Source organism: Nymphalis io, chromosome 22 (genome assembly GCF_905147045.1).
Source record: "Nymphalis io chromosome 22, ilAglIoxx1.1, whole genome shotgun sequence".
Classification (NCBI taxonomy): Eukaryota; Metazoa; Arthropoda; class Insecta; order Lepidoptera; family Nymphalidae; genus Nymphalis; species Nymphalis io.
Genome location: NC_065909.1, coordinates 408047 through 421779, shown reverse-complemented (window position 1 = coordinate 421779; position 13733 = coordinate 408047). Strand labels below are relative to the sequence as shown.

The following is a 13733-nucleotide window of genomic DNA, read 5'->3' as shown; positions in this document are numbered from 1 at the left end:
TTAATGTCATAATGAGGAACAAGATATCGAAAATAAAGGAATAAAAATTAATGGTCATAAAAAATACTCCATATAAATAATCGTATATCATGAAGTATGCATTTTGTATATTTAATGTTTACATACTTTATGTTTTTATTTTATGTTGGTACCTACCTACATCGTTTTACTGATAAAGATTTCGCGCCTTAATCCTAAATTATGTCAAAAAAATAGAAGGTTATGTTAGTGCAAGAGATTTACTTTAAATATTTTTAATTTACAAAATGAAGATATTGTTAAATAAGTGTATATGAATATTTTAAAATTAATAAATAGATGTAGATTAGTAGTATCAATACGAACTCAACCCTTGACAAGAACATTAAATAGTGAAACTTATTACAAACAAATTGCTAAAATATCAAATATTTATGTAGATGTATCGATACGGAACATGTCTCAAAAAAGTATAACATCGTTTTTTAAATCGACTCCAAGGAAAACTGAAGAGGAAAAGATCGATAAGAATGATGTAAGATGTTTTAATTAATACACATAATTTAATGTTTACAACACAACTGGTATGTGGTCCATTAGTTTAGGCTAAAGTAGCATTCAGGTCTACCTAGTTTTGTTCTAATTTGAAAAGCATCTAGGGAACGTTTCTAAGGGATTTTCGTGATTAGATGGAACCGGTTCTATTGATGGAGAGATTAAGATTTAGAGGCGTTGTTGATACCGGTCTGTGTAGTGCTTAAAATGCAACCATAAGTGCTACAAAGTTTCTCTGAATCACTGCATGACTAGGTTTCTGTAGTCGGAAAATTAAAGATAAATTTTAATTTTCATTTTTTTCATGTATAACATAAATGAATATTAAATTGTTATTATTGTTAAGTCAACGTCCAGCTTAAACAACAGCAGTGAAGTCAATGAAGCAACGCCAAAAGAAAATGGAAAGGTATTTGATTTGTATTTATTTTACAAAACATTTTAAATTTAATAAAATAATTAATATTAATAAAATGAAATAGAAAAACCCTACATATTACACTTATGGTGCAATACAGATAAATTTGTATTATATATGCACATAGATAGTGCATATATAAAGGTAGAATTTAGACCTACTGGCTACAGTATTTAAATGTTATAAATAAAAAAATAACAATTTGTAAGAACTTATCATTCAATTTGTTTTGTAATTTTACAGAGGTCAAAAAGGCTTAGATCGAGCAGTAGTGAAAATAATTCGCCAGAGATTGAAAAGAAATCATCACCTCCAGTTAAATCTGAAAAGGTTTCTTGTTAACATTATATTCAAAAAGACTTATGTATTACATCATGGCCAGTAGCTATTACAAACGATTTAACTATCTGTCTATTTAAAAAATGTTCTTAAGATATCTGAATGTTGATATATTTATAATAATATAAACATAATAAGAATACAAACAAAAAATCTCCAACAATATTAAAATTGCATATAATAAATTTATTTTCTAGAAAAAGAAAGTGAAAAGGCAACGTATAGACAGTTCAGAGAGCGAACCTGATTCACCAACAAAATCTAGTGACGAGCAAAGTGATATAAAACTAGAAAGAAGTAAAATTCCCCCGAAAACATATGATTCGCCTAAAACTAAAAAAAGTAAAAAACCAGAAAAAGATGTCTCAGAAAAGAAAATCAAGGTAGAGAAAACATCACCAAAGACACAGAAGAAAAAGGAATTGACGAGTAAAGAGAGTCCTCTAAACAAATTTATGGTAAAAGTTGAGAAATCTGACGACAATGACACGAAGAATAACAAGGAGAATGTTCAAAATGATCAAGAAAAACCAGACATAGTTGCAGGTACATCCTTCCTATTAATATGAATAAAACTAAATTATATTTCTATAACTGTCTGGTTGCATGTTGAAAATATTTTATAGAATAACTAGTAATGCAGGCTATGCCAGTGTCAACTTCAGTTTGTGACAATAATCCTTCAAATTCTGCCATTTTAACATACGTAATGTACATGCATTATAGATATAATATGTTTAAATAATTAGGTAGCAGTGGTACTCTACAAAGAAACAATCGATTTGGTTTTGGCAACTCGCATATTAACTGGAAAAGGAACATTTCAATGTTATTTTGTAGTGTAGTATATAAGCAGCTGCTTATATACTACACTACATGCCCTACCAAACAAAAAAAAAAAATGTTGGATACATTAACATTTTTTTTTATCAAAATACAATATGAAAAAGTAAAATAAAATTGAATATAATAATAATTAAACAAAATAAAACAAATATGTAAACAAAGGTATAATAATGCAGTGCTGAAATTTAATATCAAATATCATAATAGGTACAGTCATAATCACAAGTCTTAATAAACAATATGTTTAATGATCATTCAACATAAAGTCTTGTCCTATTTTTATGAACAGTTTTTTCTTTACCATTGACTAAAATTACAACATTCGGTGATAAATCTTTAACAACTGTATATGGACCTAAATATAATGGATCAAGTTTGCTAATATTTTCATTTTTAACCAATACTAAGTCTCCTTGTTTATACTCCACTGGGTTTATACTTCTATCATATTTTATTTTTCTTAAAGTTTTACAATTTATGAGGTTTGTTTTAGCATCATTTTGTGACTTTTGTAACCGGTATTTTAGTTCTATTGCATAATCATTAAAATTGTAAATTGGATCTATTGTCGACCTAAGATTACTTGGTAAGTTACATTGTTTGCCAAACACTAATTCGTATGGAGTAAATTTTGTACTCGAGTGTACAGAAGTGTTATACGAAAAACACCAGTAAGGAATCCATGAACTCCATTCCTGACTATGACTGTTAACTTGCATTCTTAAATAAAATGTTAAATGTTTATGACTATTTTCAAGTGATCCTAAGGTCTGATGGTGGAAGGCTGTAGACTGTAATTGACTTATATTTAAAATTTTACAAACCTCTTCCATTGTAGAATTTATAAATTCAGTTCCTCTATCGGTCACGATCTGCCGAGGGATGCCATATCTAAGTATAAAATTATTTACTAGAGTTGTAGCTACTGTGCGCGCATCCTTACCTGCTATCGGATATGCCTCGACATATTTGGTGAGGTCGCATTGGAGCGTTAAAATGTAATTATAATTATTATCTCTTGTCAATGGACCTACCAAATCTAAATAAATCTTATCAAAAGCTGAATTTCCACAGTCCGTTATGGTCATAGGTTCTTTTATGGTATTTAAATATTTATAACGTTGACATTTACTACATTTTTTTACAAAAAGCTTAACATCATGCTCTAATCCTGGCCAAAAATATTTTTTACGAATGTTATTTAACATACGTCTTATTCCTGCGTGTCCGCTAGTGGGCAGGATATGATAATCGTTTAATATAACTCTTTTCGTATCGTCGTCTATAATTTTTGTAACTCCTTTAATTACGCATAAACGGGGTCCGGACCACTTACGCATTTTATTAATAACCTGAGCTAGCTCTTTAATTATTTGAAAATTATTCTCATCTTTTATTACATATAACGTATTTATTTTTAAATCGATACAAAATGATTCCATTTCCCTCACAGAGACAGCTCGTGTACACTGGGATTGGGTAAACAGTTTCACAAAAATTGTACGATTTGACGACGAGTATGCATAATCACCACGCTCTAATGATACGCATTTTTTAAACTTTCTCCATTCTTCTTTATTCACAAATACCAACTCCGTGTAATACTTCGGTAGTTTTAACATCTCTACAACTCTTGGGTGATCAGTCCAATCGTCAGTAGAAATATTAGAAACCGAAGTAGAATTACAAGGTTTTTCATCAAGCTTCTTCTTTTGTGCCCTTGTAAGTACTGACATAATATGATCATTCATCGCCTTTAATTCTTCACTACTAATTTCTATGCGTGACAATGCATCTGCAGCTACATTATCACACCCTTTCACATAAGTAACCTTAAAATCATACTCTTCAAGTATTAGCCGAAATTTTAACAATCTACTGGAAGGATCTGTCATATTGTATAAAAATATTAAGGGTCTATGATCTGTTTCTATAATGAACTTTCGTCCATAGAGATACGGTCTAAAATATTTAACAGACCAAACAATCGCTAAAAGCTCTTTCTCAATCGTTGGATACCTACGTTCAGCTTTATTTAAACTACGACTGGCGTAAGCTATTGGTCTACGATCAGCATTACATAAAATCGAACCTATTGCATACCCTGAGGCGTCTGTCTGTAGTATAAATGTGTTATTATAATCGAAAATAGGATATTGTAATATTGGAGGGCTCATTAACATTTCTTTTAAAGTACTAAATGATTTTTGACAGTTTTTATCCCAATTAAATATTACATTTTTACGACATAAATCATTTAATGGAATAGAGATTTGGGCGAAATTCGGAATAAACTTTCGATAATAGTTCGCAAAGGCTACAAATCGTTTGAGCTCGTCTACGTTTTTAGGAACCGGATAATTAATTAACGCCTTAATTTTTTCTGGATCTGGTTTAATGCCGTCCGCTGATACCACGTGTCCGAGGTATAAAATTTCTTTTCGAAGAAAATCGCACTTATCAGGATTTAATTTTAAATTAACTTTTCTAAGCCTTGTTAAAATATCTAACAAATTTTTATTATGACTATCTAAATTTCTTCCGAAACAAATTAAATTATCCAAATATACAAAACATTTATCGTAATTAAGTCCCGACATTGCTACTGTCATTAAGCGTGAAAATGAACCAGGACTGGTTTTCAAACCCATAGGCATACGGGTCATTTGATACTGGCCAGACGGTGTTGTGAATGCGGTATATTTCCTACTGTCAGCATTTAGCTTCGTTTGATAATAAGCTTGTGTTAAATCTAATTGAGAAAAATAAATAGCTCCTGAAAGTGAGTCTAATATATCACTTATATTCGGAAGGGGAAATTTGTCATGCATTATACAATCATTTAATTTCCGAAAATCTATCACTAAACGCCAGCTTTTATTATTATCTTCTGATTTTTTAGGTACTAATAGTACTGGGCTAGACCATTCGCTGTTAGCGGGTTCGATAATATCATTGGCCAACATTTTTTGAACTTGTTTTTCTATTTCATCACGTTGAGAAAACGGTAATCTATATTGTTTAGTATAGACCGGATTCGTATTAGCTTTTAGTTGTATATTTTGTTCGTAAAGATTACACGTACCTAACTTGTCTCCTGGCAAGAAAAATACGTCAGCATATTTCGCACAAATACTTTGTATACTAATGCTTTCTTCTTTGTTCAAATGATTCAATTTAATTAATGATAATAATTTCCGAACTCTTTTTCCGTCCAAATTTTCTTTGTTAAACGAACAAATATTATAATTCGATAATAAATCAATTTCAGGCCTAAAATAACTAAGATTAATTTCTGTTTCGCGAGTATTTAAAATTTGAATAAATATTTTTCCCTCTTTCGGTTGACAGATACTTCCAGCGATAAATACACCTTCACACAATTCTCTGGGAAATATAACACACGATTCATTCAAATAAGAATCAACTTGAAAAAACTTTTCACACCTCGGAGGTACCTTTATAAATGTATTTTTACCTAATTTTCCTAAACCTAAGGAGAGCGTAATTGGTTTGTCGAAGCTATTTAAAGTAAATGTATTATTTTCGTAATTTAATACACAATTATAATTAGTTAAAAATTCTTGTCCGATTAAACCATCTTGAATACAAGGCAAATTCTTTAAGACATAAAACTTATGTTTGAATTCTATTCCACATAAGGTAAACGGTATGTAAACATAGCCCTCGGTGTACGAGGTGCCACCAATACCATTTACGGCTACGCGTTTTGGATGTATTGGAATATTCCTATCTCTTATTACATCGTATTTAAGCAGCTGCTTATATACTACACTACAATTTATTTTAATAAAGTATAGGAAAGGAGGCAAAATGAAAGTAGCTACTCAATACTCTGCTGAAATAGACTAAGAGTTAAGTGATGTCTTGCCTTTATTGAATGGATTTTCATAACAGGGCTATGTATATTTACATATAAAATATAGGTGGCTACAAATTACAAGTTCGATTTAACATATTTATTTATAAAATTTGTATCTTGTTTCCTACAGAAGTCGATTACAATCCAGCTAAACCCAAGTACCATCCCATCAAGGATGCATGTTGGTCCAAGGGTCAAGAGGTTCCCTACCTCGCCCTGGCCAAGACGCTAGAGGTCATCGAGGGGACATCGGCCCGGTTAAAAATGGTGGAGATTTTGAGCAACTACTTCAGATCTGTGATAGCGCTGACTCCCGAGGACCTGCTTGCGAGCATATATCTGTGTCTGAATAAGCTGGCACCGGCATATCACAGCTTGGAGCTGGGTACGTATCTTTTTAAAATATAAAATAGATGTTTGCTATAAAAACGATACGATCCAATGCTATAAGCTTTATAATAACTGGATATTTAGTTTCTCGATAAAGTCTGAAAATAATCGGTCCCCTGCAGGCATAGCGGAGACGTATCTGATGAAGGCGGTGGGGCAGTGCACGGGCCGCTCGCTGGCGCAGATGCGCAGCGCGGCGCAGCGCAGCGGCGACCTCGGGCTCGTGGCCGAGCAGGCGCGCGCCACGCAGCGCACCATGTTCGCCGCGCCGGCGCTGCGCGTGCGCCGCGTGCTCGCCGCGCTCAGGGACGTCGCGGCCATGAGCGGTGCGGCCGCACGCGCACACTCACACGCATGCACACATCCACGCACACGCATGCACACACACACACGCACGCACACACCCACGCGCACGCACACACCCACGCGCACGCACACAGCCACGCGCACGCACGCACACATGCCTTTAACATAACTCGATGCTATTGGATTTCTATCTTCGGGTTTCAGTGACATTTGATAATTAACTTTCCTATTTTCAGGTCAAGCTTCAGTTAACAAGAAAATTGGGAAAATCCAGTCGTTATATGTGGCTTGCAGACATTCGGAGGCGCGATATTTGATTAGGTAAATTTATATGTATACTTCGAAAAAAAGTCATTAACACCATCGCTCGATAGGCCAAGTTTCGTTTATATCGTGTCGTACGGTCCGTAGATCTCTGGAAGGCAAGCTGCGCGTGGGGCTCGCGGAGCAGTCCGCGCTGCAGGCGCTGGCGCTGGCTTGCGCGAGCACGCCGCCGCAGGCCGCAGCCAGCCAGCTCGACGTCGCCTCCACGATGAGCCCGGAGGCCTTTAAGGTTACTTTACTTGTTTTTCATGCAAAGAGTGAAGTCTAGTTGTATGTAATGTTGTTTGTCAAGTAATTATCACTTGCCTGGAACTAATAACTAGAAATTAGCAGCTTTTACACACTTGAAAGTTAAGCCATTGGTCTAGTGATATCTCTCCCGGTCGTGTTGGATTGCAGACCCATTAAATTATAAGAGTTCGTTAACAAAAGGTGCCCCGATACCACGCACACACTTTTGATATATCATTTTATTAGCCAATACAAGTATATATGGACGTGAAGTTTTTATCGATAGAATTAAGTGGTTTAGAGCTTAGCTGTGGATCTGATTTCAGAAATGTTGTAAATAAAAACAAAAAGAAAATAGAGATATTTGATTACATGATATATGGATACATCCTCCAAATATCAAGTCTGTCACATATTCACAACAAACACACTTTCTCTTGCCAATCGACCATTCAAAGTGTTCATTCTTTTAATCACGGCAGACAAAGGCATCGCTTTGCAAAAGCTACTAGTAAAATAAATATAATAGTTCAAATGAACTATTTTAATATATGTTTTGCATAAAGATCGTTTTCTAAATCTTCAAATAAAAAATAAATGTACGGCAGGCGCTAGTGGACGAGCACGCGCTGACCATCAAGACGACGTACTGCGAGTGTCCCAACTACGAGCTGATAGTGCCGGTGCTGCTGCAGTGGGGGGTGGCGGCGCTGCCCGAGCACTGCAAGCTGACGCCCGGCATACCGCTCAAGCCCATGCTGGCGCACCCGTCGCGCGGCGTGCACGAGGTCTTCACCCGGTACGGACCGGACTTGGCTTGTTCTCTTTACTGAGGATCTCGGTAGTAAAGTAAAATTATACAGCGTGTACACGAACCACGACAACATGTACTTCAGAATCAATCACCTTTTTATTGTTGATTATCTTTTTAACAATAAAATGGTCTATTGCACTATTGTTGAGCAACAGCAAGGGGTCAATACCATAGGGGGGGGGCGAGTTTCAGTATGACAATAGCCCAAATGATGAGGACGTAACCTGCGCCTTCAGCATCGCCAGGCTCACAAGCGGCTAAATACCAATTATATAATGTGTGTTTCTGTCCGCAAAGGTTCGAGAACGAGGAGTTCACGTGCGAGTTCAAGTACGACGGCGAGCGCGCGCAGATACACGTGCCGGGGGGGGACGCGCCGCGCTACGCCGACGCCGCCGTGTTCAGCCGCAACCAGGAGAACAACACCAGGTGACGGCGCACACACACACTCAGCCTCGTGTATATATATACATACACTCACACTCACTCTATCATATTAGTTTTCTTAGAAATCAATAGAATATTATATATTTGGTTTTACTTCATTTTCTAAAGTGATTGTAACTGATATTATCAGTAAGTACCCGGACGTGCTGCGCCGGCTGCCGGGCCTGCTGCGGGACAGCGTGACGAGCTGCGTGCTGGACTGCGAGGCCGTGGCCTACGACACCGTCACCAAGCAGATACTGCCGTTCCAGGTACCACATGCTCGCCACGTCTCTACTTCAGACTTTAGCACTTGTTCCATGAAACTTTAAATACTTTTAAAATAAAACAAGTTTTGTGATAGTTCACAAAAGCGGTTCGCTACTCTGTAACATCTTAAGAATTCATGAACTTGCTAAGAACAAATAATGCGATTCTGTTGTATTCGACCACTTGGACTCGACCATCGCCAATATTAGTCCCTTGGATTGGTTATAGAATGTTTTTTTACTGATTTAATGTTCAGCAAAGTTACGTGTTACATGCATGTCCTGTAACATTCGATATGTGCTAACATTAGTTACTTAAACTTAGATCGGATAGAGTGAGCCAGTTCACTAGCTGTTGTGGCCCTCAGGTGCTGTCGACGCGCAAGCGCAAGGACGCCGCGGAGGACGAGATCAAGGTGCAGGTGTGCGTGTTCGTGTTCGACCTGCTGTTCCTCAACGGGCGGCCGCTCGTGCGTGACGCGCTGGCCGAGCGCCGCGCGCTGCTGCGGGAACACTTCCGGGAGGTGGAGGGTGAGCTCGGGGATGTTATCGTTGATGTATCGCTATATTGAATCTTGTATGTACTGGTTCAGGATGTTGTAGAAATCACAGCAAACCATATATATACGCATAGTTGGCGCTCACAATCTTAGATGTAAAACCAAGTACCAATACTAAAGTACTGGAGTGTCACAGGTCAGTGGCAGTTTGCGGCGGGTGGCGACTGTCGCGACGAGGAGGCCGTGCAGAGCCTGCTGGAGAGCGCCGTGCGGTCCTCCTGCGAGGGCCTCATGCTCAAGGCCCTGCACGGGCCCCGCGCGCGGTACGACATCGCGCGCCGCTCGCACAACTGGCTCAAGGTATGGCACGAGTGATATCTGGCTAGTAATGAAATATGTATACATATGTAACATGATCAATGTCACGGGGTTCTCGAGTGTACGGGGTTCGTTCCACCGAGACCGTTACATTAATAAAACTCGTCATAAGGATTATACAATTTTAATTAAAAAATTTACAACATAAAAAAATCAGGGGGTGGGCCGTTAACAGTATCTGGTCAATTAAGTTCACATTAATAAAATAAAATATTATAAGTGAGTTGGCATCGGTTAAAATTAAGTGATAGATTTAAATAGATAAGCAGGATAATGCAAACTCTGAACGCATTGTCACAAGAGTCACTGAGTGAACAAATAAATAAAAGCAGTGCGAAGCAGCAAAAAGCACCAGCAGCAACAGCAGGCCCCCGGACAAGCAGCCTCTCCTCCATAAAACCGCAGAGCCTCCAACAGCTCCAAATCAGCAACAATTCCTCGGTTGAGTTCACCGAAAAATATTATATTACTTTGTAATGCAATATACCACCATATACCAATATATTTGGTAACCCGAACCTCTCAAATAAGTTTTACAAAGTAGATGACGTAGGTTACCCTCCGTTAGTATAATTTTGTATACAATAAAAAGGAATATATTACTCGTTTAAAACTGACATGCGTCGGTAAGCGACCGGCGCCTGCTCAACGATCAAAGGGACGACCGAATAGCGAACAGCGTAGTGCTGCCATCTCTCAAACAGCATAGATAATAAACGAAACAATGAATGCCGATGCGATAATCGTAATTTATTTTATAAACCGGTTAGGTTAGGTAAAATAAATACAATATTTTAATAAAAATTAAAATATTGAAAAATTAAACTTTATAGGGTTATCAAGCAATTGGCCACATTGGTAATGTTGGTAATGTTATTCGATATACATATAGTAACTTTATATACACCGTTGACGATAATCACGTGTCGTGTGATTAATTCGCCATATGGCGTCATCGTATAGTGTAATAAGTAAGCGGGTCCCGTTCTGGTGTCCCGCAGCTGAAGAAGGACTACCTAGAGGGCGCCGGCGACACCGTCGACGCGGTGGTGCTGGGCGCCTACCGCGGCCGCGGCAAGCGCGCTGGCTTGTACGGCGGGTTCCTGCTGGCCTGCCGCGACGCCGAGGCCGACCACTACCAGTCGCTCTGCAAGATCGGCACCGGCTTCTCCGACGACGACCTGCGCACGCTCACCGAGACGCTGGCGCAGCACGTCATCGACGCGCCGCGGAGCTACTACATGTGCGTATCCGCTTCCGGCCTGTGCGCTGTGTGCGGAGTGTGACTGTGTGTGTGTGCAGGTTCGACGGCTCGCACGCGGCGGACGTGTGGTTCAGCGCGGCGTGCGTGTGGGAGGTGCGCTGCGCGGACCTGTCGCTGTGTGCGGAGTGTGACTGTGTGTGTGTGCAGGTTCGACGGCTCGCACGCGGCGGACGTGTGGTTCAGCGCGGCGTGCGTGTGGGAGGTGCGCTGCGCGGACCTGTCGCTGTCGCCCGCCCACCGCGCCGCCATCGGCCTGGTGGACCCCGACCGCGGCGTGTCGCTGCGCTTCCCCAGGTACTCGTATGGGACCCACGGGCTAAATTCACAATGCCACAAAATTTGACGTATATACTCATGTATATTCGACACTCCTATTCTAAACGTTCGCCCGATGCCACTGGACCCGCGAGCCGGGTTCACACGCCAGCAAGTCTAGTCACAATAAATTAATGTTGTAGGTATATTTATTTACAGTTTTAAGAAAATTATACTGTTTATATGGTATGGTGTAGTACATTTAAAAAAAATCTACAATGTAGTGTTTTTATGTGTGATACAAGTGTATAGTTACAAATCGGTAGCCGAGTCGTAAACGTCTCGGCTTAGAAAACGTCGGATGCATGGCATCCAAAGTCTTAAAGCAAACATTTATTAAAAAATTTAATACCAAAACATCTATGAAAACACTCTTACATACTAAAGTTTATTTTATTACTTGGTGTTAGGGCTTTGTGCTTGCTGCCTGGGTATGTACCACTCACTCATCTGATATTTTAAATAGCAGCATTTCTAAACAGCAGTATTTAGTATTGTTTTGTTAATAACTACAGGCGCAAGGGACGTAATATCAAAAATAATCTGTGAAATAGTGTTCTCTGTTGACTGTCAACTGACAGTCTTGTACAACTGGCAATCGGCAGGTTCGTGCGCGTCCGCGACGACAAGACGCCCGAGCAGGCGACCAGCGCCGAGCAGCTGGCGCAGCTGTACCTGGCGCAGGACCAGGTCAAGAACAGCGCGCCCAAACACGTGGACCACGACGACTTCTACTAGCTCGACTTACAAATAAAACACTATATTGTTGCATTTCTTTTATTCGGATACTAGGTTTACCTTAACAGCATTACGTCGAATTATTATACTAACTTAAACCTAAATTACACAAAGAGACAAAATTCGTTCGTAGGTCCGTCCATAGTTCAAAATGACAAAGTCACAATCGATAGCGGTGTTCAATATTGATTTCGATTCGATTACATCTAATGATATGACGTAGCAGTTCAGGTGCGATCGTTTACTTTTAAATAAACACAACCTACGTTAGCTGCCAACAAGATTTTGCCCTAAACTGGCCGTGACTACACACAGGAATTAAACCAGTGTCGTACTTGTTTGAGCTTTTATTTTCGTTAATTTTCTAATGACGATTCATTATTAACGTTAAGTTTATATAAAAAATAATGTAAAAAAACCGGTACAGGTGCGAATACAGATATTCACAAAAAATCAAAATTACAGGCACAATATTGTAACGTCAACATTATTATTATAATTAAAAAAGATGCGACTGTACTTGGCAACGTTTACTGTTACTTACAATTATAATAGTACAGTCAGCCTCAAAAACGATGATTCGTTGCATTAATATTAAAAGTTTTGTTTGAAAATCAAATTTTCAGATGTCATCTCACGTCAGCGGTCCGTAGAACGAAATTTATTAGACTAAAATTCTGATACTGAACTTGATCTAAATCGGTTTTCAGGCCGACTGTACCGATTACTTTGTTAATGACGTAACAAAATCTAAAGAGACCACCTGCCCACTATCTAAATTACAAATTCATCACAAACTTCGTCACTTTCTAAGAACTAAGTCGAATATATTTAACTACATATTTGATTCTATGCATTTATTTGAACTAGTCACAACAAACAAACAGTAGAGTAATAAAGTACTAAAGTATAATAAGAATAGTTCGCGCTTAACTAAACGATTTATCCTAATTGTGTACATGACATGATCACTACATCATTAACATCTCATTTTTGGTCATTTGTTACGTTTTAAGTGAGACGAAAGAAGAAATATATATTAACAGCGAGCATCGTCCGAGTGCATGTACGACCCATGTTACCTGTAGCAACGACTGCTCTCGAATGTTAAATATTAGATTTAGTATTAGGTTTAGTAAAGTAGAGAAAATTCAATTTGGCACAAACATGTGCGCAAATTTAGTTCATTTGCGCACATTTCCTTATCGTTGATTAGTTATTTATGCGAGGTGTCAAAGTGATCTCTATTCAACGCGGACATCGATGACGGTTGTTTCATAAATCATTTAAGAATATAATAAAAAATATGGTTTATGTACCAAGTCGTGCCTTAGTCTGCGATTTGCATAACACATTAAATTGTACTTAAAGATAAGGATTCTCATTACAAATGATAACGTTTTACAACCTCAAAACATTCGAGTACTTTAAGAAGTAAAATCACTAGGGAGTGGTACACGAGGTATTAAGATTCCGCCCGGGCGCCAGGCGTCGGTCGCCGCCGGTCGGCTCACAGCAGCGCGGCGCGCTCGGGCGCCGCCTCCAGCAACGACGCCTGCTCCTGCAACGACCGCTCGCTACTGTCCTGTCGACCCCGCACAGGCGCATGCACCCTGTGCGCCCACACAGGCGCACGCAGTCTGTGCGCCCGCACCAGTCGCACTCACGCCAGTACGCTCCGCACCAAGTATAGAAGCTACAGTGTAGCGAGTTCACAGCAACGAAACGAGTAGAGCGCTCGTAGTATTGAGTCGTCCG

General features: G+C 38.9%; 2 protein-coding genes across 2 annotated transcripts in view; one reads left to right on the top strand and one right to left on the bottom strand.

Annotated features, from left to right (window-relative positions):
• The first annotated feature begins 199 nt into the window (after positions 1-199).
• LOC126777032 (DNA ligase 1) lies at positions 200-12023 on the top strand. The gene is made up of 16 exons (XM_050499870.1): positions 200-514; positions 881-943; positions 1196-1282; positions 1489-1837; positions 6151-6405; positions 6533-6736; positions 6953-7037; positions 7128-7269; positions 7880-8070; positions 8383-8514; positions 8663-8783; positions 9149-9311; positions 9477-9640; positions 10660-10901; positions 11070-11216; positions 11843-12023. Exons 1-16 carry the CDS (start codon positions 293-295, stop codon positions 11973-11975), a joined length of 2700 nt encoding a protein of 899 aa, XP_050355827.1. The 5' UTR covers positions 200-292; the 3' UTR covers positions 11976-12023.
• Positions 12001-13733, bottom strand: part of LOC126777019 (prolow-density lipoprotein receptor-related protein 1-like) — a 57550-nt gene continuing 55817 nt past the window's right edge. The window contains exon 43 of the mRNA XM_050499840.1: positions 12001-13536. Coding sequence (XP_050355797.1) covers positions 13486-13536 — 51 coding nt within the window. The 3' untranslated portion in view covers positions 12001-13485. The remainder of the gene's footprint in view (positions 13537-13733) is intronic.

Bases quoted from the DNA above. Each gene is read 5' to 3' on its own strand.
- LOC126777032 (XM_050499870.1), top strand. From the start codon at position 293: ATGAATATTTTAAAATTAATAAATAGATGTAGATTAGTAGTATCAATA. The intron at 7,038-7,127 runs GTAAATTTATAT...TACGGTCCGTAG, and splicing joins GAGGCGCGATATTTGATTAG to ATCTCTGGAAGGCAAGCTGC. The intron at 7,270-7,879 runs GTTACTTTACTT...AATGTACGGCAG, and splicing joins TGAGCCCGGAGGCCTTTAAG to GCGCTAGTGGACGAGCACGC.